The sequence below is a fragment of the Carettochelys insculpta genome, chromosome 3 (genome assembly GCF_033958435.1).
Source record: "Carettochelys insculpta isolate YL-2023 chromosome 3, ASM3395843v1, whole genome shotgun sequence".
Lineage (NCBI taxonomy): Eukaryota > Metazoa > Chordata > Testudines > Carettochelyidae > Carettochelys > Carettochelys insculpta.
Genome location: NC_134139.1, coordinates 122,770,689 through 122,798,096, shown reverse-complemented (window position 1 = coordinate 122,798,096; position 27,408 = coordinate 122,770,689). Strand labels below are relative to the sequence as shown.

The 27,408-nt window shown below is 40.8% G+C and overlaps 1 protein-coding gene across 1 annotated transcript in view; it reads right to left on the bottom strand.

Annotated features, from left to right (window-relative positions):
- LAMA4 (laminin subunit alpha 4) overlaps positions 1-27,408 on the bottom strand; it is a 156,542-nt gene that overhangs the window by 74,475 nt on the left and 54,659 nt on the right. The window contains exons 3-8 of the mRNA XM_074990717.1: positions 26,984-27,108; positions 17,532-17,612; positions 8,831-9,045; positions 3,594-3,680; positions 1,725-1,876; positions 1,433-1,543 (exon numbers count right to left, since the gene is read on the bottom strand). Coding sequence (XP_074846818.1) covers positions 1,433-1,543; positions 1,725-1,876; positions 3,594-3,680; positions 8,831-9,045; positions 17,532-17,612; positions 26,984-27,108 — 771 coding nt within the window. The remainder of the gene's footprint in view (positions 1-1,432; positions 1,544-1,724; positions 1,877-3,593; positions 3,681-8,830; positions 9,046-17,531; positions 17,613-26,983; positions 27,109-27,408) is intronic.

Genomic DNA, 27,408 nt, shown 5'->3' with positions numbered 1-27,408 from the left:
TTCCATGCCAGTGAAGATGGTGGAAATTCTATTATACAGATACAGTAAAGATTCCCAGAAAACCTAATGCCTCAATCATGCTACCTTCAAACCACAGAGGGGGATAGAGTCACTAAGGGTATATCTGGATGCCAGCCCGGAGGTCTCCTAATAGAACTGTGCTGCTTTGGGAGCCCTCTGCAAACATCCCAGTAATCCTCGTTCCACAAGGAAGAAGGAAAGTGTCAGCAGAGGGGTTTTTCCTGACATTTGGCCCTGTGTAGATGGGCCTAATGTCAGGAAAGCCTCTCTTGACAGAACCATCGGCTGGCATATGCAAATGCTTTTGCTGATGGATCTCTCGAATCTACAGTGCAGAGGAATACAAAAAAAAAATCATCACGTTTAATAATTCTGTAAGGTCCTTCCATTAACTTTAAGTGAGTACTAATTTCCCACTCTTCATTCCCTCTCTTTCTTTCTGTTTCTGTGTTGTTCTCTGCTTAAATCTGTGCTTGAGTTTTAAGTGTAATATTTTATATGCCCACAGAAAACTGAAGAAGTGAAGCAGAAGCTCTGGAACTGTGCCAGAAAGTCTGATTGCATTCTGCTCTTGGTGAAAATATGGTGATCCCAGCCTTGATATCACTTACATTGTGAAGGATGTCTGCTGGTGCCTATTTTTTTTTTTTTTTAAAAAGAGAGCGCATTTTGAGCCCCAGTTGCTCTTTTAGGAGATTTCATGCTAGTGCTCTGTTAGCTCCACTGAGTGTGTCACATGAAGTGAGGGAATGTAGCAGAAATTACATGGTCTTGCAATTGACCACAAATAAAATGTATGATTATAATTGTGTAAAATGGGGTATCTTGAGTGCTGATCAGGTGCCTCTCTCAGCAGGTACCTGAGAAACGATTTTTAACTGGCAGTTTTGGAACATGATTTGAAGTATCTAATCAGCGCTAATTTAAATTTTATGAGTGCATCCATGTAAAATATATACAACTCAATCATTTAAAAAGTACACGAGAGTTACTTTACTCTTAATTACTTTACTTAATTCTAAAACAGTATTTGAAATGGATATTCAGACTATCTCAGATCCAAAGTAGTGCCAGTTAAGTAATATGGCCTCTGAGAAGGCCTATAGGCAACATGTGAAGGATTATGAGCCAGACTGAAAGTTATCTGAAGCCAGCGGAATGACTCCTATTAACTTCAATGGGCTTTGGCTCAGGCCCCATAGCCTGCATTTCAGGAAGACAGACTTGAGAGGACATTTCCATTTCCAGTTTTCAGAGGCATTCTTCTTTGTTTAAAAATAAAATAATTTGCCAAGGCCCTTCATAGGTTCTTTTTGTAAATCTTGTTGTCATTTATTGGATGGGATAAATCACAGGCTCACACTGATTCACTTTTTCCATCAGGAGTTTGTAATGGGAACTGCAGACAAACCTGTTCTTCAAGTGCCTCTATTTCTAAGAGGAGATTGTCTGTTTCAGACTCAGCATTATCCATCTGGATCTTCCTAAGTACAGAATGATTTTCTTTTTCTGACAGTTTCATCTGTATGAAAACAGATTTTTAAAAATAGTGTTAATTGAACGTAGCAGAAAACAATTTTCTCTACAATGAATATAGCATAAGCAGCATAGGAATTAAATTAAGTGCTTATGGATGGAGCAGTAATTTGTAGGTTAATATGAAACTAAAATAATGACGCCCATCCATATAGGGTAATCTATACCTTGAGGAGGGAGACAGAGGAGTTGAGTTCATTCAAGTGTCTGTGAGCAGCGACGCCGCTGGAAATGCTCAGCAAAATTGATTTGCTTTCGTCAATTGTGAGAATGGCTAATCCGATGTCATCAGTCAAATCCCAAATGCATTTATCACAACCTGACAATAAAATAAGAGACGGTCATTTTTCTTTTAACTTCAGTGCCAGTTAAATGGAAAACATTCTTCTTCTGAAAGTTTACTTTCTGCACTTTGCACCAGAAAGGATTCTTCTCTTAATCGTTAACGAAGTCCCGAGGAAACCCATATTTCTTTATTTTAGTCTACCTACTTGCAACGTCCCACAGTTTAACTACCACATTTTCAGCAAAGGATGGCCAGATGGAACTAGTTTGGGAGTCTGTCAAGGCTGCTTGGTAACCAGTGGGAGGGGTAATGAGAGGCATTTCCGGGCTATTCCAGAGGGGCTCACAGAACATGAAATCAGGGCCAAAAAGTGAGCTCACCCAACTGTTATAACACAGAAATATGCCTTTATTAATACTTGCAGTTATACCAGTTATACCATATACATTCTTTCTTTAATAGCTGGCAGTCATCTGCAGAAGCTGAACTTGATTGGCATTTCAGCTAGGCAGTTAATTCTTAAAGGCACAGAAGTATATCGGAATTATTGTTACCAAGAGTTATGAGGAATGCTGGTTTTAGGCAATACTATATACTTTTTAATTAAATTCTAAAAACCTGTGGTGAACCAAATATTGATGCTACCTTGTTAAAATCACAGAGCTAGGAAATGTAAAATGTAGCTTCCAGCAGAAACTGTTTCGTTGCACGTTTTGTACACAACTGAAGTTTGACTGCCATTAACAGGGTTAGCATTTAACTACTGTGACAACACTGTGATACTGGAGACATCAGAGTGTGTCCCTGCATTTTGAATAGGAGATATCTGCAATATTTCAGAAACTTCTCTGTGGTGTTTCTTACTAAATACTGGTTGAACCTTTGTAGTCTGGTACCCTCTGGAACCTGACTGGTGCTGAACAAGAGAATTTGCGGCACCATGTGAAGTCAATATTGTCTAGCACCATCACCAACACTTACACTGCTTACTGGGCTTTTAGAAGACAGTTGGGGTAAATTACAGCTAAATAACAGCACAGAACACTGACAGCCAGTATTTGTGGCTGCAAATAAACTTTATGGGACCACAAGAAATGTGGCCACAACCATAAGTGGACATCTGTCTAATTAAAATCAGGCTGGATCATGGAAGTTGTTGGATCAGAGAGTGCTGGACTAGAGGAGTTCAACCTGTACTGATTTTGCTGTAGAGATCTCGATGTACTGACACACACTGAAGCAGAAAACAGGAATTGATGCTGAGGAAATACTGCTGCTGGAACCCAAAGTTTGATGTTTTATAGGTTTATAGGTAGTAACTTTTAGGGCCAGTGGCCCATATTCTCAAAGGTATTTAGGCACCACATTCCTATTGATTTCAAAGAAAGTTAAGTACTTAACTAACTTTGAGGAACTGGGACAGCAAATTTATTATTAAGTACACCTCTGAATGTAAGACATTGTGCCTGAGGGGCCACAGAATCAGCCTTCCAAGACATTCATAGTGCTGAAGGTTCTCTTTCTTAAGGGCTCATTCTTCTGAGGTGCTAAGTAAGTTCCCTGAGTCCAGCAACACAATTAACCCGGTGTTTAACTTTAAGCAAAGGACACTGCACCCCTTTAAAGCTAACTATTTTGTTGGGTCCTGGCCCAAGTGCTCAGCATCTTGCACGATCAAGTCTTAACATGGATTTGTAGGCTACTAAGGTTATTCCATTGTTTTTATTGGGTGCCTTGCTGTTGTTCTTACTGATTGTTGGGCAATCTGTGCCTGTAGGGCCCTCTGCGACACATTCTCCAGTTCGACTGTCACAGAGTCCTCCTCTGCAATTGCACTCTGTGGAAAAAAAATAAGGAGTTATTTAGAGTCATTTTTTGAAGCATGCCACCCCTACTCCTACAGGATTGTCAACAAGGGAGGCCAAATGGGGCAATCGCTATGGGGCATGGCAATTTAAAAGGGCCTATGGCTCCTGGCCACTGGTCCTGGTATATCAACAGCAAGAGTGGTTGGAGTTCCAGGCCCTTTGAAGTGTTGTCAGAGCTCTGGTCAGCAAAAGCCTGGTGATGCTGAAGGGCTGGCTGGGGAGGCTAGCTCCCAGCCCAGTCCCTTCTGCCTGAGGCCCCATCCCTTCTGGGCCTGGAGCTTGGACCCCCTGGGCAGGGCGGAGTCTGGCCTCAGCTCTGCCTAGGAGGGTTGAGTTTTACTTCCATTTCACTTTAGTCAATATGTGGGTTGCTGTGGTTTAAATATTCCTCCTATTTACATCCTAGTGTGAGGAGTCAAGAAGTTCTGAAGAAGATTTCTGTGGAATATGCTTAGTAATAAACACAATGGACCACATTTTCACTTACAGGAGTGTCACTCCAGAGTATAATTCATGAACATCACTCAATTTATTTTGCTTTTATACTAGCATGAGCTTAGAATTTAGCCCAGGGCTGCAGACATTGTAAGGTTTTCTACAACCTAGGTAATCTGTATCAGAGAGGCAGCCATGTTAGTCTGTACCTTTGAGAACAACAAGAAGTCTTGTGGCACTTCATCTGATGAAGTGGGTCTTTGCCCATGAAAGCTTATGCTCCAAAATATCTGAATACTAACAGAGAGGGAGCCATGTTAGTCTATATACTATCAAAACAAAAAGCAGTCAAGTAGCACTTTAAAGACTAGCAAAGTAATTTATTAGGTGAGATTTCGTGGGACAGACCCACTTCTTCAGACCATAGCCAGACCAGAACAGACTCAATATTTAAGGCACAGAGAACCAAAAACAGTAATCAAGGAGGACAAATCAGAAAAAAATGATCAAGGTGAGCAAATCAGAGAGTGGAGGGGTGGGGGGGGGAAAGGTCACGAATTAGATTAAGACAAGTATGCAGACGAACTCCTATAGTCATGAACTAATGCCTTTGTCCTCCTTGATTACTGTTTTTGGTTCTCTGTGCCTTAAATATTGAGCCTGTTTTGGTCTGGCTATGGTCTGAAGAAGTGGGTCTGTCCCACGAAAGCTCACCTAATAAATTATTTTCCTAGTCTTCAAAGTGCTACTTGACTGCTTTTTGTTTCAAAATATCTGTTAGTCTATAAGGTGCCACAAGACTTCTTGTTGTTCTCTAGGTAATCTGTGTTTCTTCCAGCTACCAGATCTGTATTACTTGGACTTTGAAGTTTCAGAACTAGTGTTAGACAAGTCCAGGCTGAAGGTCTGCCATGTGACAGCAACCCTTTCCATAATAAATAATGGTCACTGAGGAAGTAATACCTTCTCTGATTCTGTCACAGGACACAAACTATTCAAAAGATTACTTAGCACTAGCATGTAATAAAGTTGTAGAATAGTGATCCAAAGCCAAATATGCATCTTCTTTTTAACCGGCTAACTGAATTTGTAATTCAAATAGTTGTAACAAATTAATTTCAAAAGCACCACTGGTCTGTTACTTTTCATCTAGGGTATGTCCGTACAGCAAAGTTATTTAGCAATAGCAGCCCTTATTTCAAAATAACTATTCTAGCATCTTTTATGAACTAGAGCAGACTTTTTCTTTTTGCTTTTATGTCAAAAATACTATCTTGCATGGATACTAAATGTTGTTATTGCCTCTCTTTACTCATTCATCAATTCTATTATACACAGTTTTCTGCATTTTACTTCTCTCTAATTTTTTGTTCTATGAATAATTTGTAATGTTTTAAGTGACAAATGTATTTTCTATGCTTATTAAATTGCCTACCCTCTTTTTCATATTTTTGCATTCCAAGAAAATTATATGCCTTATTTCATTGGCAATATTTCACTCCAAAGCTTATAAATGAAGTTACAAATAAAAATCTAACCCACCTTGCAGACTCCAAGGAATATAATATGAATGTTTTAATCTGAAGCTGTCACTTTAGTTGAGTTTGCATGAGGCATATAAACCATTTACGGATTGCCTGTCTAAATGTTTGTACGGCATTTCTGTTCAGACTGTATACTCCTGTTAGTGAAATCTGCCATGTTGAAATTTGTAGCAGTGGTTAAGATAAAGTTAGGGCTGTGACTCTCTCCAAAATGAACATTCCAAAATCAGGATTTATATAGCTGCAAAATGAACTTTGTAACCAAGAATATAAAATAAACAGATTCAGATTCAGTAAGATCTGACCCAAGAGGAATTTGAATTTTTCTTGACATTTGGAGGACAATAATGGACAATTCTTTGTTTTTCCCCCCCTGGTTTTAATGAGAACAGAAATATACTGCAAGAAAATCTATTCTCACTGGGTGAGTCATTGGTTAGAAAGCCTAACTCATTTACAGTTAACAGACTCTGCATTTAAATCATTTATGTGCGGAAGGCTATAACACATGGTATGTGCCTCATGAAATCCCATTTAAGTCCTATTTTAACAATTCGTATGTTTAAATAATGTTTAGGCTTGTTGTAATCTCTTGACAGAGGGGTGAATATCACCCTCCCTACAGAGTGATCATTTCTAGAACTGTAAAAATTTTTCTGAGTGAATACTTTTCCTTTGGAAAACACTGATTCTACACAGCCAAAATATTCTGTGGGAATGTGTTAATTCCATCAAAACCTTGGATGGAAACCAGGCCTGCCTGCTTGCTTGGTGTTCTGCCAGCCATTAGCTCTCTTGGCTCCCCAGGCAGCAAGGGAAGGCTGCTGCTTCAATAAGGAGGGAAGGAATAACCTCAGGAGGCCACTGCCCAAGGTGTAGGGCAGCTGGGAGTAAGCTGCAAAATTCCATTTTGATTTTCTGGAAATGAATTTTTCAGAATTTTTTCTCCTACAAAACGTTGATTTTTTTAGTTGTTATTCAAATTTGGCATAATTCTCTCCCTCCTTGCCCCGAATCATCATCATCTTCTGGCCCCTGCTAATCATTTAGCTCACCACTGAACCTGCATTCATCTGAGGAAAACATTGTAGCTTCTCTTGAATCAACAAGGTGATGCAATAGTGTTTAGAGTGTAAGGTGAAGAATAAATTATCAATCTGAAATTGCAGGAGAAATCTAGGTAGACACTTGAGTTCAAAAGTAGCCAGGACACTAAGAAGAATCCTATTCTCACTGTAGGGTCTTAAATGACTTTGGTCTCAATTTTATTTGGCCCCATCGTGTCTGGTACAGGACAGACATATACAAAGTCATGTTTCCTGATCCAAAGAATATACAATTTAATTTTAAAGAAGACACATCAGGTGAATTTAGTGAACAATTGAAAGACAAAGAAAGGGAGATGACTAAAAGTAAGAACAATATGGAATTTACATAAGCTGCCATGTGCCTAACCAGCTTCATAACATATCCTATTCCAAGACTGCTGTCTATGTTGCTTCTCACATTGGCTGGTATTAGACGTTGTTGAGAACCAGTGCACAGGTTGAACCTCTTTAGTCTGGCACACTCATCTCTGGCAATATCTGTAATCTGGCATGAATTTAGTTAGCTGGATGACCACATCATGGGTGTGGCCAAGTTTTCCATAGTCCAATGAAGCTTGTTTCCAGCCACCAGTCTTGGCTGTCATTGTTCGGTGCTGTTATTTAGCTGTATTTTACCCCAAGTGTCTTTTAAGAGATCTCTAAGTAGTGGAAGTGTTGGTAATTGGTAATTCTACTACAAAATATTGAGCTCCCATGGTCTAACAAATTCTCTCATTTGGCACTCATTTGGTTGGGTCCTGAGGGTGCCGGACTAGAGAGGTTCAATGTGTAGAAATGAGTTGGCCACTTTCCAATGGGCTGAGAGAGCCACCTCCATGAAACTCCCAGCCTCTACCAAGCAGAGAAGAAATGTAAAATCAATATTGGACTTAGGACTTCAGAATGGGCACAAAAAATGGTATATTGCACACATACTGAATTACTTGTCTTGTATAAATGAAATGTATTTAGCAGCAGTGAGTTTCTGTAGTTGTGACTTGGGTTAAAGCTCTTTACTGATTGAGTTTAATGCACCCACCAGTTAAGACAGCTGTAAGAGACAGTTAAGGACTAACACCTACAACAAGGTGGCAGGGAAATCTAGCTTGAACTTAGTTCCAAATGTTCAGAGGATTCCATTGATTACGTTCTGTCCAAGTGTGGGTTGCTGAGTGGGTGGGGAGAAGACAAACTGGGGGTGCAGACAAAAAACTCAGAGGGACTCAGTGGCAGAACAAGAAAACTTAATGGAAGCCTGAAATCATGTGGTGATACTATGACCCTGGAGAAACCAAGAGAGAAATTCTGTGTCAGCTTTGGCCTGTATCTTGAGAAACCATTTATTTTATTTAATTTTATTTCTTCCTCCATTGGGAGAAGCAGAACTTTGTGCATTCCTTGTTATCAAACAAGATTGCATTGAAAAAAATACCAAAATCAATCATCAATTTTCACTCCCAACCTGAACAACCTAGAAGCCCCTGAATTTTGACTGGCTGCTCAGGTGAAAATATAGTTATATTTCATATATATAATATAGCTATGACAGTACTGCATTGCTAAAAGTTACCATGAAACATGAGCTGTAGTTTACTGACGTGGTAATCTGTAAGCTCAGTGTTTATGTGTAAGATGGAAAGATACATGTGTGTGTCTGTTCATATATGATACCAGAGGTCTCAAGTGCTGCCCATTTCTTGATATATCCTTGCAGCCTACATAGCCTAATCAGATTCTTAAAAATCTAAGCTATTACTAGTCCCCACGATTGTCAAAAAACCTTCTAAATATGATCCAAGTGTAACCAATATAGAATTGCCTGCCTAAGTGTACAAGTAGTTTTGATACATGTAAATAACCCAGAAAGTCATTAATCTTATTGGATATTTAACTCTGAAGTCTAATGATGTCATATTAATGACCAGCATTATTACAGAATTGCCGATCTTTCTAGTGGATGAAATGGGCAATGGGTCAGGAATGAACCACTGTCTCTGTATTATACTATACTTTAATTACGCAATAGCATATATTACTCACACAATACAATACCTGTACAGTTTTTAGCTATTTTGGCATCTCCATAATAGCCAGGAGCACACTGGTCACACCTGAACCCTGTGGTATTGCGTAAGCAGTTGTGGCACTGGCCTGTCACTTCATCACAGTCCTCGAAGATTAGGTTCGGATCTGAGTTTCCACTGCAGTCACATTTTTTACAAGTGCTCCCAATCAGCATGGGGTTTCCATAGTAACCTGGCGCACATCTGAGAAGAAATCCACCCCAAGGATGATTAGTAATGGTGACATTCCCCACTACAGTGTCATTTTTTCTGTCCTTATCAGGCCACCAAGAATTCATGGTGACATTTGGCAAATGCTAGCGAACAAGACTTAAATTATGGCAGGTGCTATTTTGTAATCTAACCTAAATCTAAACTTATCTAGGGAGTTGTAGCTCTGTGGTATTGAGAAACATGTACTGCATCCAGAACACTTCTAGTTTTTGATTACTTCAGTCCATTTTTTGTGTCTGTTTTCTTAGCAATGAAAATGTTTGATATACGATGCTTTTTGAATGCATCACAAAACTTTTTTGGCAAAGGGTCACTAAGCAGTTCTGGTGTTTATTTTATTCACTAGCAGCTTTGGATTTCATAAATGATATTGTGATGTATGGTAGAGTAGCTGAGGCAATTGGCTTTCATGTTGCAAAACGACCCCAGTAAGTTCAGGTTCAGAGCCCATTTTATGTCATATATGTAAGTTTAGAGCAGAAAGAGTCTGTAAAACAGTTTGGGGTTTGCTAATCTTAATGATGGGACAACTGGAGTTTTGCAATGCATCAGTCAGATGTCAATAAAACCTAAACTAGATGTTAGTCAAATCCACATTTCGTCATATCTATATGATATACACTTGGGAGATTTGGATGAAGTTCTGGTTTTGGCCCCTCTGTCTATCGTTTTTTCTTTTGTGGAAGAAGAAAGTAGTTCTGATTCCCTTGAACTTCCTTAACAGTGCTTTGACTATACACACACCCTAAACTCCCACACTTATACAGAAAATGAAAAGTATTTTCACACAATTCAAACAGACTTTAAACTGTTTGGCTGGTTGAATTAATTGCTTTTGTCAGTGAAGTGCTTGTCTGTGTGCATTAACTAACACGATAATCTGATAGCAAGAAAAATGGTCTGTCATTTTGGTGACCCAGAGATAAATAAGAACGTCGTGCTCCATGATTATGAAACACCATACCAGCAATCTGAATTCAGTTGTAATACTATACAGCATGATTTTAACATTATCATCACCAGAGTAACGCCAATGTTTTCCATGGCCACAGTGGTTTGGGGGCAGAATTAAGCCCATAGTCTCTCATACACATGGGCCACAGTTTTGAGTGAAAGGAAACGATGTTCAGCTCCAGGAGCTAAGGACAGTGTCCTTGTGCTACTTCTATGCTTAAAAGGTGGCTATAATAGTTTCCTGAGGGAATTTAGCCAAGCCATTACCCTGTCATTTCAATGTTGCTAGCGGAGCACAGGCACTCCATAGGTAAAGAGAGGAATGCCACTATCTAGCAATGTCGAAAGCCTTTTAAAGTCTTTTTATACCCTCAGCTAGTACCAGCTAGTGGAGCTGGTCAACATTTTTAAAATGTCAACAACTTTCTGAGGTTTGAAATATGAACAGGAAACATTTCCTTTCCTTTTTTGACCATCATTAGACTTCATTGAATGTTTTTGTATTTTCATACTTTTTCTTTTAAAAAAATGCAGTGAGTGGTTTTTCATGTAGTCACCCATCTGCTACTAACTGTTCTGTGACTATCAGTTTCATATAGGTCATTGAATGATGCTTCTATGGAAACAACTCTTGGTCACTGCTTTCCTAAATTAGATCTGCAAGCAAAAATCTATATGCCTCTGCCAACCCACAGGCCATTGGTTATAATGAAGATAATGTGCTCAGTTTTTCTCCTCTAAAATACACCATTCAGCTGAAGTGCAGGTTCGTATGACAGAAATGTCTAAGGTCGTGTCTGTGGGCATGGAGGTAACTGCTGTTTTTTTAAGACTGTCTGCCTCACGTCTATTAGCCATAGCCTATCAGCAGGAGTAGCTGTCTCAAACAGACAGAAACTTTCAGAGCTGAAAATGCGCATGTATCACTTGCACTTCCCCATGTCACAGAACATAGAGGTGGATTACCTCCAACTCCTCTGAATGGTTGGCAAGGAATGAGAAAAGCAAGGAAACTTGGACAGAAACACACTGCTCCATCTTTTTCCTTTATGTGCCAGCAAAAGCCACACAGAAAAGGCCTGCTCCATTCCCGCCATATTCTGATAAATGACTCTTCACTGCTAACTACAAATATTTTAATTTCCATGTGACTTTTCAACCTTTTGTTGCTGAACTAATGAAGTTAACAAATTCTTTGTCTTTTATATGCCAGGAATTTTTTTATTTTCTGTGATTATTGGCAGGTAAGATGTTAACTTCCCCTCTATTACCATTGCCAATGGAACCTTGCCTCTCTACCCACCACATATGCCAAGGCATATTTTCTGTCATGTAATAATTAGAACATAACAACTGGATTTAATTTGCTATTGCCTTAACATCTCATTTTTTAAAGCAATGAACAAAAGAATTTCACTTACTCACAACTTTACATGTGGGGATTGAGGAGTCATTTTTACAATTCCTAGCAAAAGCTTCCATGGTTTCCCAACATTATATGTTGGCACCTGAAGAATAAATCAGACAGTTCTGTTCCCAGGCTCCTGAGCAGAACAAGAAAACCTCTCACACAGGAGCCAGAAGAAATGAAGCAGTTTGCCTGCCAGCGTGCTGCAAGAGCACACATGCTGTTACTTCCCTTGATGTCCTGCCACTTACTACCCTGAAATGCCAGTCACATTCCTTAGGCCTGTACGTAGGGGTGGGGACATGGCCTGATTCTACGTCAGCCCTAAACAGGGAGATAGGCAGGGATTAGTTTTCACACACCTCAGAGTGTAGGGGCTTTCACATTGACCACACAGAAGGGCAGTGGAATTCTTTGTGCTCTGCCCCTGCTGCAACCATTTTGGGGCAGGCCTGACACAGGCCTAAATTAAAATTTATAGGCAATCTTGTGGTAATTTATGGCCCAAAACAGGAAAATGCCAGATTATAATCTATCAGTCTTCCATGTCTGCATATGTAGTGGTGTCCAACCAGCCCAACGCTGCCCTGGAAATGTAGCCCTTCACCAACGTGAAGGATCTCCTATGGGAGAGAGCAGCAGTGTGCACAGGAGAAAGCAGGGATATGGGATCCCTCAATAACTGGTGGGGTCACAGAAGTCTCCTGGTCCTGGAGACCCTGGGGGAGTGAGAGTGAGTGACTCCCTCCAGTCCTAGGGCATGGAGGAGAGAAAGAACACTCCTCTGGGCCTGGAGCTGTGGTGTGAGCACTGAACATGCACCTCCAAAAGCCTCAGGTTTTTATTCTCAGGCAAGCCCTGAAGAGAGCAAGGAAGTCATTCTCCATGCTCACTGAATCTCCAGTCTGACAACTGTTGCAGAGGGGTAGATAGGTTACACTGTATCTGAAAAAACAGTGAGGATTCAAGTGGCACTTTAGGGACTGAAGCTATGTCTACACAGCAGCCTTATTTCAAAATAAGCTATTCCAGAAGAGATATTCTGGAATCACTTATTTTGAAATAACACAGATACACACATAAATGTATTTTGAAATAGCATTTACCTATTTTGAAACACCTCTTCTACACACATAGAACCTATTTTGAAATAAAGTCACTGAATGCACTATGGCTTATTTTGAAATAGGCTCTGTTCCCTGTTTTAACTGCACCTATTTTGAAAGAGCTATTTTGAAATAGGTGTTATTCTTCATAGACTGAAGTTTGCCAATTTCAGAAAAAGCCAACCGCTATTTTGAAATTGTAGTTGCATTGCATAGATACAAGGATAGTTATTTTGAAATAACTTTGCTGTGTAGACTTACCCTAACAGATTACTAGGGCATAAGCTTCTGTGGGTAAAACCCACTTCCATTAACATTGGTCCTACGCTTGACAAGTATTTCTTTCTTCTTTTCTTATATTTACAACCCTGCCTCTCTAATTTCCACTCCAGCTCATCTGATGAAGTGGTTTTTACCCACAAAAGCTTATGCCCTAAAAAATTTGTTAGTCTCTAAGGTGCCCTATTACTGCTTATTGTTTTATCCTGACAGCTGAAATTACCAGTGAAGAATACTATCTAGTGCTCAGGAGAGAGTCCTCTGGGAACTACAAATTCATTTAATTCTGGCCCCATACATAGTCATCTATATGCAAAGACTTTTCATTACTTCTGACATTGGTTGTGCTAAACAGATGAGAAGAAAAAAGACCCAGACACCATTGCTAATCACTTCACCAACTTGCCCTCACTAACGTGGGCTGTGTCTACACTATGGGATAAATTCGAATTTAAGGCAGTTAGCTCAATTGTACCAAGTGACTGTCTTCACTCTAAATACAATTACCTTGATTTAGGGAGCACTAATATTAATATAATATCGATATCATATCATTGAAACTGGGTGGGTATAGCAGTCAGTTCGAATCTAAAAGTTTGAACAAAGGCCAGTGTGGAAGTGTCATGTCTTTAATTCCATTTCATGAGCCTCCAGCAGTGTTCCGTATTTGCCCCACAATGCCTCACAGTGTTCTACTCTGGCCATTTCCATCTCTGCTGCTCTCCAGTTAGGTAGCAGGAAGACCATGAATTTCAATTCTGCACCAGAAAGCCTGTGTCTGTGGGGCCATGCTTGTATGAAAGCTGAGACATTTTTTTCTTTCTTTCTTTCTTTTGCTATTAACGTGGTTGTGGGGTAATGCTTGTATGAGAGGCACATCTTTCTGTCTTTCTTGTTAGTGCTGTGAGCTCATCTACTCATTACAAATAGCCCCAACACAGATTTCATGGTTCTGTGTCTACCTCTGTTAGCTTTTTTTCTTTTTTTTTCTGCGCTGCCTGGTGCCGGCCACGGTCCCTGCTGCACCACATGGCAGCTAGGCTGTGTGTGGAGATAGTGGTTGTATGAGAGGCTGAGAAACTTCTTTTCAGTAGTTTACATTTTGTGCAGGCTCCCCCTCCCTTCCCCACTGGTGCTACACAGTCAGGGACTTTCCCATGCCCAGCTGCATCACGTGGCTAGCCCCTGAGCCAATAAAAGGAAGTGCCTGCTTTTCAGTGCTGACCATGCTGCCAGGCATAGCCACGTCCTAGCTTGTGCACAGTGAGTGGCTAGCAGCTGCTTGTAGGTAATCTCCCCCAGCAGGAAAGCTCTTCAGGAGCTGACAGCCACCCAGGAGAAGTCTCCCCCAGTGGCTAAGATTCCTGGGGGCTGACAGCCACCCAGGGGACGTTGGCTTTAGTTGTTATGGTTTGCGCTTTCCTCAACTTTGGCCTTCCTCAAGCTGTGCAAAAACCAGCCACAAACCCTTTTTTTCTAGCCTTTTTTGTCATCTTTCTTTTGACTTTGGATCCCTTCATGCACAGAAGCTGTGTAATGCACTGGGAAGCCAAAAACTCTTGCTACTCTCTCCTCAGGCTTTCCAATGAGCCTGGGAACAGAAGATGAGCAATAAAGCGAGAAGCCAAAAATCCTCTCTTTCCAGAACTTCACTGTCTACTCTCTCATCATGCTTTTCATTGTCCCTGGGCACAGAAGATGGGCGGGTCATGTATTGGGAAGCCAAAAAACCTCTCTATTCTCTCCTCAGGCTTTCCATTTTCCCTGGGAACAGAAGACAGGCAATGAAGTTGGAAGCCAAAAATCCTCTCTTTCCAGAACTTTACTGTCTACTCTCTTGTCATGCTTTTCATTGTCCCTGAGCACAGAAGATGGGTGGATAATGAACTGGGAAGCAAAAAACCCTCCCTCACAAAATCTCAGTGGCTAAGATTTTCAGTGGCGGGAGAACATTTCAACTGGTCCTGCAGCCACAGACCGTCCTGCCAAAAATATTTTTGGGGGCTTGCTGCCCATGTCAGACATTTGCTGCTTTTTGCAAAATGTTTGATATTTCAGTTATAAAATCTTTTTCCTACCTTTGCTATCCTCTTTCTTCATGCTTTGGCCCCCTGAAAACACAGGGAACAGTGGGTGGAGGGCCAGTTGAGAAGACTACAGATGTCTTGGTGCCCATTGATGACACCTGCTGCTTTTTGTAAGATCTTTATCATTCAGTTATCTTTCCATGGGAGGGAAATGAGGCAATGCAATGTGGGAAGATAACATCACATACCCACAGCCACTTGTGGGGCATTTTTTCTCCTGTGCTGCACCAGCAAAAATACCCAGAATGCTGTGGGGCTGAGGGAACTGTGGGATAGCTTCCCACAATGCACTGCTACAACAGTTGATATTTGACGATTTGTGTGTGGCAGAAACATGTTGAACTTGTGGAGAGCCTAGGGGAAAGTAAGGATACTCAAATTCAAATTTATAAAACCCAGTATTATAAAATTGATTTTAATAAATTTGAAGTTATCTTGCAGCCTTGGTCTGACTGCTTTCTTCTTCCCTTCTTCTTCTTTGCCTGCTCTTATCTTTTCCCTCTAATACACAAAAAGCTGGCCAGGGGCTATGAGAAAAAGATAAAATAAGTTGACGTTATCTTTTCTGCCACTCTGAATAGAAACATGTCCCATATCCTTTTCACAGTAGTTTATGCATTTGTATGCTAAGCTGCGTCTACACGTGCACGCTACTTCGAAGTAGCGGCAGTAACTTCGAAATAGCGCCCGTCACGTCTACACGTGTTGGGCGCTATTTCGAAGTTGAAATCGACGTTAGGCGGCGAGACGTCGAAGTCGCTAACCCCATGAGGGGATGGGAATAGCGCCCTACTTCGACGTTCAACATCGAAGTAGGGACGTGTAGACGATCCGCGTCCCGCAACATCGAAATAGCGGGGTCCTCCATGGCGGCCATCAGCTGGGGGGTTGAGAGATACTCTCTCTCCAGCCCTTGCGGGGCTCTGTGGTCACCGTGGGCAGCAGCCCTTAGCCCAGGGCTTCTGGCTGCTGCTGCTGCAGCTGGGGGTCCGTGCTGCATATACAGGGTCTGCAACTAGTTGTTGGCTCTGTGTATCTTGCACTGTTTAATGAAAGTGTGTCTGGGAGGGGCCCTTTAAGGGAGCGACTTGCTGTTGAGTCCGCCCCGTGACCCTGTCTGCAGCTGTGCCTGGCTCCCTTATTTCGATGTGTGCTACTTTGGCGTGTAGACGTTCCCTCGCTGTGCCTATTTCGATGTTGGGCTGAGCAACGTCGAAGTTGAACATCGACGTTGCCAGCCCTGGAGGACGTGTAGACGTTATTCATCGAAATAGCCTATTTCGATGTCGCAACATCGAAATAAGCTATTTCGAAGTTGGGTGCACGTGTAGACGTAGCCCTAGTGTGGCATTTTAATAATCAGTCAGAAAATCTCACTGAACTTTTAATTGTCTGTAGTGCCCCATGTTTGTGTATATGACATTCCAGAAGCATAACAAAACATAGACAGCTGATTGGAAACAAATTTATTTCATTTTTATGCTCTTTGTCTGCTGTAGCCTTTTATTTGTAAAATTGTCTCTGAAGCCCCTTTAAAGGTTCAAAAGGTACCATATTGATACTTAGAGCAACTTGCATTTACAAGTTATTTATTTAAGAGCTATGATATTTTTTACTTTGTGATAAGATCCCATTCTTTTTTTTGCTCTTTACACACACCTCTCTCCTTTGGACATTTGGCATCCATTGGTGCCCTCATTGATAGCCATGTATGCCTTGATTGCGCACAATCTCCCATTGAGGTTAATGGGATAAATTTCCTGTAGCACCAGATAACTTGAGTACAAAGGATGGGTTGGGGAGCTAGATGAGGCTTATATATCTTTTTGCTACTCAGCCCCACTGTAAACTAGAGCAACTGTAACTCATGTCCCCAGTGCCCTTACATAAGTGGGAGTGTAAAGAGGACTCCATTCACTTCAATGGCACATCAGACATCAATGTCACATTTAAACTGGTTCTTCACCAGATTAAAATTGCATTGCAGTATATAGCTCCATTTGTCCCTATGTATTATAATTATTGATATATAGTAGGAGAAATTGTTTGGGGGATATATAGACATTCTGGAAAAAGAAAGTTGGATTGAGTTGAGTTGAGAAATTGTTTGGGGGGTATATGGACATTCTGGAAAAAGAAAGTTGAGTTGGATTGCTCAGTTCACTTTTTATGGAGATGCATCATTTGAAATGCATTAAAATTTAAATAAAAAATCTATATTTGCTTGTTAATATTTTTTCAAATATTATGATTTCCTCACAGGTTCTAAAAAAATTCAATGGTAAACTTACTATTTTTTTAGGAAAGGAATTATGGGAGGCATACAGCTAATTTTAAATGCAGCTGCTGATTTTACCCAATATACTAAACTTCTATTCCTTTGAAGAAGCCAGTTTTATGAAGATTAAAAAAAAAAGTGTATTGCCTGCACCTGGCAAACATTAGCATTAGCAAACTTTTATTGGTTTCAGTGCAGGATCAGGCCTTCACGCAGACAGACATAATATAATCCGCTGAATGTTAAGCACAGAAAAAATTCTCTGCAGTAACATAAATGAGGTTTCACATAAAACTGGAACATTGGCAAACTTGCCCCATCACCCACATTGTTAGTCCACTTACCTTTCACAGTTGGGTCCTGCATAGTTTTCTTTGCAGACACAGCGTACTACTCCACTTTTTCTGTGACAGGAGACTGCAAAACTAGAATTACATATGCAAATATTAATCAAGGTAGCCAATACTTATTAAAAACAAAAGCAAACATGCTGTAATTTTTATACCTTTGTTACTTATATGATCTCAGGTCTGATCCTTCTTGATGCTGAGTGACCTGACCTTCCATTGGAGTCAGTAGGAGCTGAGGGCACACAGCACCATGAAGGAGATACTCAGCACCTGATCTTTTTATTTTCACCAATAAAGAATCATGCATACCTATGGCACTATATAAACCAGAACAGTATACCGACTTCCTTCTGGCAGCCTAGCTCAGACACACTTGCATGCATCCATCCATACAAATAAGTAAATTGCATGATTCCACAGTATATGGGTATTGTTATATTTCTGGTGAACTTGCCTCCTGTATTTTATTTCATAATGTTAAAGCAAAAATGTTGCTTTTGAAGTGTGTGGGATCAAACACTTTGGGGATTATGTTATATTTAACCACAGGAAAGGTATAATCCAGGCAGCAGCAGTGCAAGTTTCCTTACAGAACACCAACAGAGAATGTGTCAAAGGCATGCTTTAGGAATCAGTAAACTGGAATAGCTCAAATGATTTCTATTGGAGTCAATGGGGCTCTGCTGATTTGCACCAGCTGAGGATCTGTTCTTTTACCTCCTAGAGAGAAAAAGACAGATTCAGCTACAAATCTAGTCAATCCTTGGCCTCGGCTGAGACTTCCAGCAAAGGTGCCAGTTAGTGCTGCTTGTGATGGGGGTTTAGCACTGTGATTTTTAATGGCGTGTATGCTAACATCCTGGTTGCCTTTACCCTGTGTAGTCTTGAATTTTCAGGATCAAATGTCAGTTTTTTAAAATAAATAAATAAATAACCCCATTACAATATATGAAGCAAAAATTCTTTGAAATGTGAGCTGATCCCAAATTTGACCACAACTTGGTTACTAAAGAAAAAGTACTAAATCCCATACAATTGAACCACGGTGATGCATCTTAGATATTGTTACAGACAAAAGAGGGCACACAATTTTAAAGACATTCTTAGCTATTTTAGAGCATATGGGGCCAGGTTCTCTCCCTTATGGACACCCATTCAACATGGGCAGGAAACAGGAAGGTAATCATGGCCACAGTTACAGCTCCATGCTTTTTAAACTACAGACTTTTTGGTTTTTAGACTAACCTGCTTCTAATTTATGTCTACTGGCTATGGTTCCGAGCATAATATAAGCCAGTTGAGAGGTGACAGAGCAGAGCAGAGCACCACAATGTGATGTTTCCCCAACACACAGCCTACGCCTGGAAGAGTGAGTAGCTGAGAACTGGCTCAGACTGTGTTAAGCCAGATAAGAGGTTCCTGAGCACAGTGGAATTCTCAGCTGGGCATCTGTGGACAAATTCCATTCCTGTTTCATTGCCTAGGCTGGACAAAGGAGCCAGAAAAACAGAAGCGAATCTGGTCCATGTACTTCTTGTCCCAAGAACAATCACCATGAAAAGTGTATAAATAGTTCGTTCATTGTTTCCTTTCTCATCAGTATTCCTAAGCTAATGTTTTCCAGAGTAAATTACATGATCTATTTGCCTTGTTTGGAGATATTTATACAACTAGACAGAATTTAAAATGAGACTGTCTTGATGAAATTCCCAAATTATCGTCTGTAACATTTTGATGAGAACATGCCAAGAAAATTACAATACTTTGGCAATTTCACCACTTCCAGTATACAGGATAATTCCTCAAAACAATGAGGCTATTACTTTGTGGGTTTAAGTTACGAAATATGACTGAAGTCTTCCTGAGTTTTTATATTTCTTTGGGTTTTTTTTAAAGGTCATCATATTCCCTGAAGAGTAAAATTAAGTAACATCTGTTAGAGTCTGGAGAAGTGTCCATCCCATTTTCCCGAAAGGATGACATTTCACTTAATGGGAACTTTAACAAAAGTTCCCAGGATAGCTGATATGGAGATACTCTGGCCACCTTTAAAAAAATGACTGTCAGCTTAAAGACTGTGTGTAGAGTTGGTCCATTTGTTAGATTATGGTTATGTAATTTTTAGGGATAAAACTGAAAAATGGAGTGGCAATCAATATCTTCTGTATGTTTCCTTTTTAAAGCCACAGTAGCTCTCTGCTGGTGGCATCTTTTTGTCTTCCTATAAATGGAGTAAGAATAAAAATAAATAAGAAATGAAAAAAAAGACATTTTTTCTTTGAATGCAATTGTTTGAGCCTGAAAATTATACCCTAAATATAATAACTAATATTTATTTGTAACACTGACATATAGGCAGGAGGGATTGAACCTGCAACCACAGGGCTAAAGCTCTACCACAAAAGCGAAGGGCCAGCTGGCATTCAGAAAAGGCCATAGAGTGGAGAATTCACTTCCCCTAGTTAATGCTTTTTCTCCCTAGAAAAAAAGGTGGCAGAATGCAAGCTGCTCCCAACCACTCCCCATCCCCTGAGCCAAGGCCCAACACCCCCTCCTGGGGCTTAGCCCCCCACCCCCTGCATGAGGCCTGAGCCACCCCCCCCCGGCAGCTTTGCCACCCCCTGGTGACTAAACTGCCCCCCCCCGGTGGGCCCCAAGCATCCTCCCCAAGTGGCTTCCCCAGTGCCGGGTACTCCCAGCTCCCCACAAGTGAATGCTGGCAACTTACCTCCCTGCTGCCACAGGGGCTGCACTAACTTCAGCCACAGCAGGCTGCCAGGGCCATGCAAGTGCCAGGGTGGGCTGGGCCAGGCCACTGGGGATGCTCCAGGACCACGCTGGGCCACAGGGACTGGGGCACCAGGAACCGTGCAGCTCCTGTCATGGAGCCACAGGTGCCGTGCTGTGACTGAAGGAGCCATGTGGCTCTCAGCTGGAGTTCTGCACGCATGGAGTGAGGAGGAGGGGCCTTTCTGCACCATTCCAGCAGAAAAAAAAGCCCTGTCCCTAGTACATGGTCTCAGTGTCTCTGGGGTTACATATTGTTTGTGTACCTGTAGCTTCCAGAGGCCTCACTTGAGGCTAGGGCCCCAGTGTACTATGTAGTATATATACAGACAATCCAGATTTAAATAAAATTATGTTGCAAAATAGCATTGATATTACAATTTGGATTGTGGGCTTCATTAACTTTAGTGGTGTGAAATAGGAGAGGGGTAAAGGTAGTGGGTACTGCTATGGCAATCAGTAAGATTTTCTTTCATCTCCGCAATAGGCAGAAATTTAAGTTGGTGAAAGTTAGTGTCTTTAAACTGGAAGTTCTTGTTTTTTACTCCCTAAAAATAGGTACTTTAGGCTCATTTTTTGTCTCTGCTGCTGCCCGTGTACCTCTGCTTCTAAATGAGGTTTGTGCTAGATTGGTCAGTTCATATCTGGTGATTGTAACTCTGAGGTTAAATGGGACAATGACAGGAAAGCTGCAACTGAAAGGAAGGTGTGAAGCTAATTAGGAAACTTCTAAATATGTAAGTTTAAAGGAAAACATGGGCCAATTAGTCCCTATACAATAAAAAGTAACAGGAGCCAAATTCTAGATATAACATTCCTGTACACACAGCTAGCATTTAAACAGAACTTTTGACTTAAAAGAGGTGTGATTACTGCTTATTTAGTAAGCACGTCTTATTGGAGTGGAAATACAGATCCACAAATAATTTGAGAACAACAGGATTTTTCTGATTAAGGGCTTTTTCATTAGAAAATGTCAATTTATTGAAATTAAAACTTTTCATGGCAAAGTGTGGGTTTCTCAGGTCCAAGATGGACATTCATTGAAAGAGCCTAATAGTTTGGTGGTAAGGGCTCCCATTTGGGAGGTTCACATCCCTACTTTGCCTGATGTGAAGAAAAAACTTCAATATGGGTCTTCCACATCCCAGGTAAGCAATATAACCACAGAGCTACTGATTAGACTGGGTAGTAGCAGGGTGTTCTTGTGTGTGTAACGTTTTGAAAGGTCTTTATTTCATTCACAATTGTATTGAAAACAAATGGTGAAACCTCATTTTGTGAAATGGAATTCTTTTGTGTGAGCCAGACCTACTAATAAGTCAATAGGCTATAAATATATATATATAAATATATAAATATAACAATTCTAAGATTAAGTTTTCAAAGCAATTTAAATGCTTCTGTAACACTTTAACGATTCATACTGAGAAAAACAACCTAAAGGTTAAACCTCTCTAGTCCAGCACTCACTTGTCTGGCAACATCCATAATTCAGCAAGAGTTTAGGTAGCCGGAAAACCACTTAGCATGGATGTGGCTATTTCCTGTGTTTCCATGAAGTTTGTTTATAGCCACCAATCGTGGCTCTCAGTGTTCTGTGATGATATTTAGCTGTATGTCCTCTAAGGATCTCCTGCGGTCTGACAAATTCTTTCTTTTGGCACCAGTCAGGTCCCACTGGTTCAACCTGTATTAGGCTGCATCTATACTACGAGATAAAATTGAATTTAAAGGACTTGGCTTGATCTTAAAATGTCACTCTCTTCACTGTAAATATCATTAGCTTGAGTAAGTGAGCCCTAACACCGATAACAAAACGTCAATATTACCAGATAGGTATAGCGTCAATTTTGAATTTAAAATTTTGAATAAAGGCTAGTGTGGAAGTCCCATGTCCTTAATTTGAATTTATCAGCCTCCAGAAGTGTCCCATATATATCCCACAAAGCTATGAGGTGACCCTCCATGTATGGCCACTTCCTTCTCCACTGCTCTACATCCAGGTACGCAGGAAGAAGGTCACAGGAAGCCTGTGGATTTTTTATTTAATTAGAATTTGAATTGTGCAGTGCCTAGGCCTAGGCCTGCAAGTGCCACTATGACAATGTCCACAGAGGACAGGCAGCACAGGGAACCCAGACAGATTTGGGGGAGGTCTGAATACTGTTACTGGGTGCTCTGCATTCTGGGACAGTGCTTTGCATTCTGGGATTCTAACATGAAACACTCACAAGTAACCGGGACTAAGGCACTGTGGGATAGGTACCCACAATGCAGTGCTCATGCTGTCGAACTTGCATAGGGCAATGGGGACTTGGAAACTTGACACAGAAAAACGATGGGTTGAATTTCAAGAAACTTTGTGGACACAAATTTGAATTCATAAGAATAAGGTTAAAATCAGATTTATTAAAAGTCAAATTTATCTCATCGTGTAGACATAGCCTTAGTTTTGTAGTTTAGGTTTAAAGTAGATTTAGGGGTAGGAGGCACTTAGAAAACTTCAGATTTGATGTGGTATATTTTATTAATAAGTCTTTCTTGTGTATGTTGTGAAAATAGCGTCACAGGTAAAAAGCAAGAACAGCTCATTGTAGTACATGGGCCTGCTCCTGCTCCCACTTGAACTCAGAGCTGAAGCTCCCACTGAATTCTGTCAGTGGACTGGCTATTACAGCTGTCATCTAATCTCAGAGAGACAAACACCTGAATTATGAACTGACCAGTCAAGCAAACTCCTCACTTAGAAGCAGGACTACACAATCAGGCAGCAGCAGAGACAACAATAACAAAAAAAGAGGAGTGATTTTCTTCTGCCTAGTGAAATTTCAAAGCTGTATTAATTCATGGTACTTTTGCAAACTTTTGCAAGACCAACCATAATGTTTTGTTTAGGGTTACAAGAATTATGAATAACCTCCATTTCCAAGGTGTTCATAACTTTCTGCATCTACTGTACTAGAAATTCTGCTCATCTGAGGCAAATAAACTTTAGTAGCAAGACTGCACCAAAATGGAAGGATACTCCCAGGCAATGCATGCAATCCAGGTCGCACTAAAGTCATCAGAAGTTTTGTCATTGATTTTAATAAGGGCAGTTTCACCCAAAGAGCCCAAATGAAAGACAAGACAGTTACTGAAGTAGAAGGGTGGGGCTTGTCTACACAATGAGCTATTGCTCAACAAGACAGGGTATGAATGTACAGTCTAGCTTGCCACGTAGTAACCTGCTACGTGGATTCTGCTACAGTGTGATGAACACTCTGGTATAGGGCTTGGCCTTCTGCTGCTTAAAAACGTTATATGCCAAGTTGCATTCTGGGACATTTTCTGCCCCATTTTAGCAGTGTCTATGTGGGTGTTATGGCATGACAAGCTGGTCCACTGTAAATTCACTTGCTGTGCAGTGACTCACTATGTCAACAAGCCCTTAAATGTTACGATTCACCCCTTAGCATAGGTGATATTTCTGATAATCTTTGCTTCGTGTTTCTATTTCTGAGGTAAATATAATTTACAGCAATGAAAGTAAAGCCCCAAATATATATGGCCTGGAGATAAATTTAAATTTGAAATAAGGCACGCCATTGTAAAGATGGGCAGTAGAGGGAGATTTGGCCAGATCTTGAGCCAGTATAAATCTGTGTAGCTTCAATGAAGCCGATGGAGTTACACTGGTTTACCTCCCCTGGGGCCAGTCCTATATTTCCATGTTCTCCCAGCTCAACTTGAATACATCTCTCTTTTATGGTAACATAAACTAACCAAATGCAAAACAACAAGGATGCTATTGTGTCCAGCAAAAATCTGGACGGTGTTTAAGGAAACTGCTTTGCGAACTGAAATGGATGTTGTGTGACAAACAGCCATATTAAAAAAATTCAAGTTCATTTATTGAACAAAGCAGCTGTTGGACTCTTCTGTTTCTACTTACGTGTTCTTGCTATTGTCTAAGCTACTGATACATGCATAAACAATACACTTCCCATGTGAACTTATTCACCTGGCTGCTTTGCATAAATATAGTAAAATGAAGGCACTCAGACTATTGTAAAGAAATTGAACATCCTTTCTCTTCTGTCTCATGGGCATTCTCTCTAATTCAATCAAGGATGTAGTTTTTAATGCATAGCTATTCTCCATCTTGCAGTACACGTGTGCAACTAACTTTTATGAAAGGCAGGAAGTAGTCTGTGGGACTGTAAGCTTTGGCCCAGCTGTGATTTTGAGCCTGTGACTCCCAGCAGCTGAACAAAATGCAGATTTCTCACTTTGGGGCTGTGTTAAAGAAAAGACCTACAGCAACTGTAAGAATTATCATGAAATGAAGAGAAAGAAATTCAGGGTAGAGAAGGACTAAAATTGACCGGTTGAAAATGGAAGGGGAAACAGAAAGTCGCTGTCTCATGGAAAAGAAGGTCTTCAACCTAGAGCAAAATATTAATATTAACATATCTTCTCGGTGTAGTGGGATATGAACAAATATCTATTCTGATGGAATACAATAAGTAAATGAATGCTGTTTTCTTCTGCTATGACACTGATATGCTACTAAAATTCTCTAATAGAAAGCCACATCTTCTAGTTAATTGGTATCTCTGAAACCACAGGGAATAACGACAGCTATGAAGGTCCTCTTAGGTGATGGCTACACTACAGAGTTATTTCAAAATAACTTTGCTAGAGTCTAGACTGCACACATGCTATTCCAAAATAAAATCAAAATAGTGTGTGAGTTATTCTGAAATTGGTAACCCTCAGTGAGAGAGGAATAGCACCTATTTAAAAAAAGGTGCTATTAAGACACAAAATAGTGCTGTTCTGAAATAAGCCAAAAAATTGGGAAGAAGGGTGCTTGTGAAATCAGGGCACCCCTTCAAAAGAATCCTGGCTACACAGATATTTTTAGCTTGGAATCAGCACTTTCAATGGGCTGGGGGAACTGCCATTATGCAAATGAGGCACTAAATATTCATATCAGCCCCTCATTTGCATTTTCAAACATCCATAATTTACATGCCCCTTCTGAAAGGAAGGAGAAGTGTAGCCACGGCCTTTGTGTGTAGTTGTGTTATTTCAAAATAGCTGTTTCAAAATATCTTGTTATGAAATAGGGCTCCAGTGTAGCTGTAGCGTTATTGATCTGGACCTTTCTTTTCTGACAAGCTTCAGAAATTCACATTCAGAAGCAAGAGCAGGCCATGCATTAGTTGAAATTACAGTTATTATCTGCCACTTGCACCACTTTGGACACTGGATGCATTAATTGATATATCATCGCCTATGCTTTCATTAATTAGGCAAAGTTGCCATTTGCTTGGATCTGTGTTGTGCTATGGCAATGGTGCTTAAACTTTTCCTGTCCCTGCACATTGCCTTACAATAATGGAATGCATCCACACCTCCCCTCCCAGCTGGCTCAACAGAGGAGCTGGAGATGAAGACAGAGCTGTGGAGGGAGAGAAGCTGGGTCCAGAGATGGCACTGGCCCAGGGACAGAGAATGAATGAGGGCAAAGCAGGGCTGGGGCAGAGTGGAGCTGTGGCAGGGAGCAGAGCTGGCACTGGAGTTGGGATGGGACTACTCCCTTGCCACTATCCATGTGGAGACTGGCCTGTGGCCAGCTGCACATCTGCCAGAATGTTCCTCCCTGCCCCTTGGGATTACACACCACAGTTTGGTGACCACTGTCCTAGTGTTTTCCAGGGCCAATTTCTGCTTTCCTAATGTCATGGAGAATTTTATATATAGATATATCTTTGACTTGGCTTATGAATAGTCACCATACAGCCAGACAAGTTTCCTCACTTAAATGATAAAAAGAGACCAACATTGTTCGAATATTTTCTCTCATCTTTGTATGTAGGAGTCAGTGGGAGAGATGAATATTTTGCATTAATGCCTTTTAAATAAAAACTCCCAGTGCTGGGTTTCGTGGTGGTGGCAGCGGCGTGTAATACACAGACAGTCAGAGTAGATGATCTGGTAGTCCCATCAGGCCTTAAACTCTATGACTATGTCTACATTAGTGAGATTTTTCAAATAAGCTGGGGCTCTTTTGAAAAATCCTGTGGAGCGTCTACGCACAAAATGCGCTCTTTCAATATAAAATCGAAGAACGCAGCACTTTTTCCAGCAACCCTCTTCTGCTCCAGGATGAGGAAGAGTGCCTTTTTCCAAAAGATTCTTTCAGAAAAAAAATGTGTTGACACCCTAGGAGCCTTTTTTTCTAAAGAGTCATCCTCATGGCACTGGATTTTTCAATCCCCAGCATTTCCTGGCCCATTCCTTCAAAAGAACAGCCATGGTGTGGCTGCTCTCTATTGAAAGAGCAGATTGATCTTTCAATCTGCTTTTTTGTGTGTGGTCACAATCTTTTGAAAGAAGCTTTTTTGGAAGAGATCTTCCAAAGGAACTTTTTTCGAAGGACCACTGTAGTATAGCCCTAGCCTATGATGCTAAATGCTCTTTTCCTTTTCCTTAGGTGATAAATGTAAACATATGAACATGTTCGTGGTTTCCTATACTTGAAGGTGCATCCGTCTTTCCCTCACCCCTAGTATAGCGTTTATTGTGCTTGGCTCTGGGAGATGATCACAGAACAGGAAGTATAAGGATCAACACAACTGAAATAAAACAAAGGCTGTTTTACGTACTTGGCAACCAGTGGCAATGGGCAAGGGCAAGGTTGGCAGAATGCAGGCACTCCTCTGACAACGTCCCCAATGTAACCATCCAGACATTTTTCACAGTGCTCTCCAGTGGTGTTTCGCTGGCAGCCCTTCAATAAAGAAGAGTGATGAATGTTAAAGGAAGGTGCTACTTAGTTCTGGCCTAGCAGAAATGACTTTGGAAGGTACTCTGCCATGCAGAACAAGGACTGGTCCCAGACCTGAACCCTTCAAGGTACCGAGGGATTAAATGGAAAGTATTTGTAAGCCCCAGTGTATTACAAATGAAGATATTTGGAACAATTCACTGCCCTGACTGGGAGTGATGACAAAGTGACAAACAGGATAAAGCTATCACTCTAGGTATTTGCATGTGCAGGCTCTCTGAGCACAAACTGATTTTCATATAA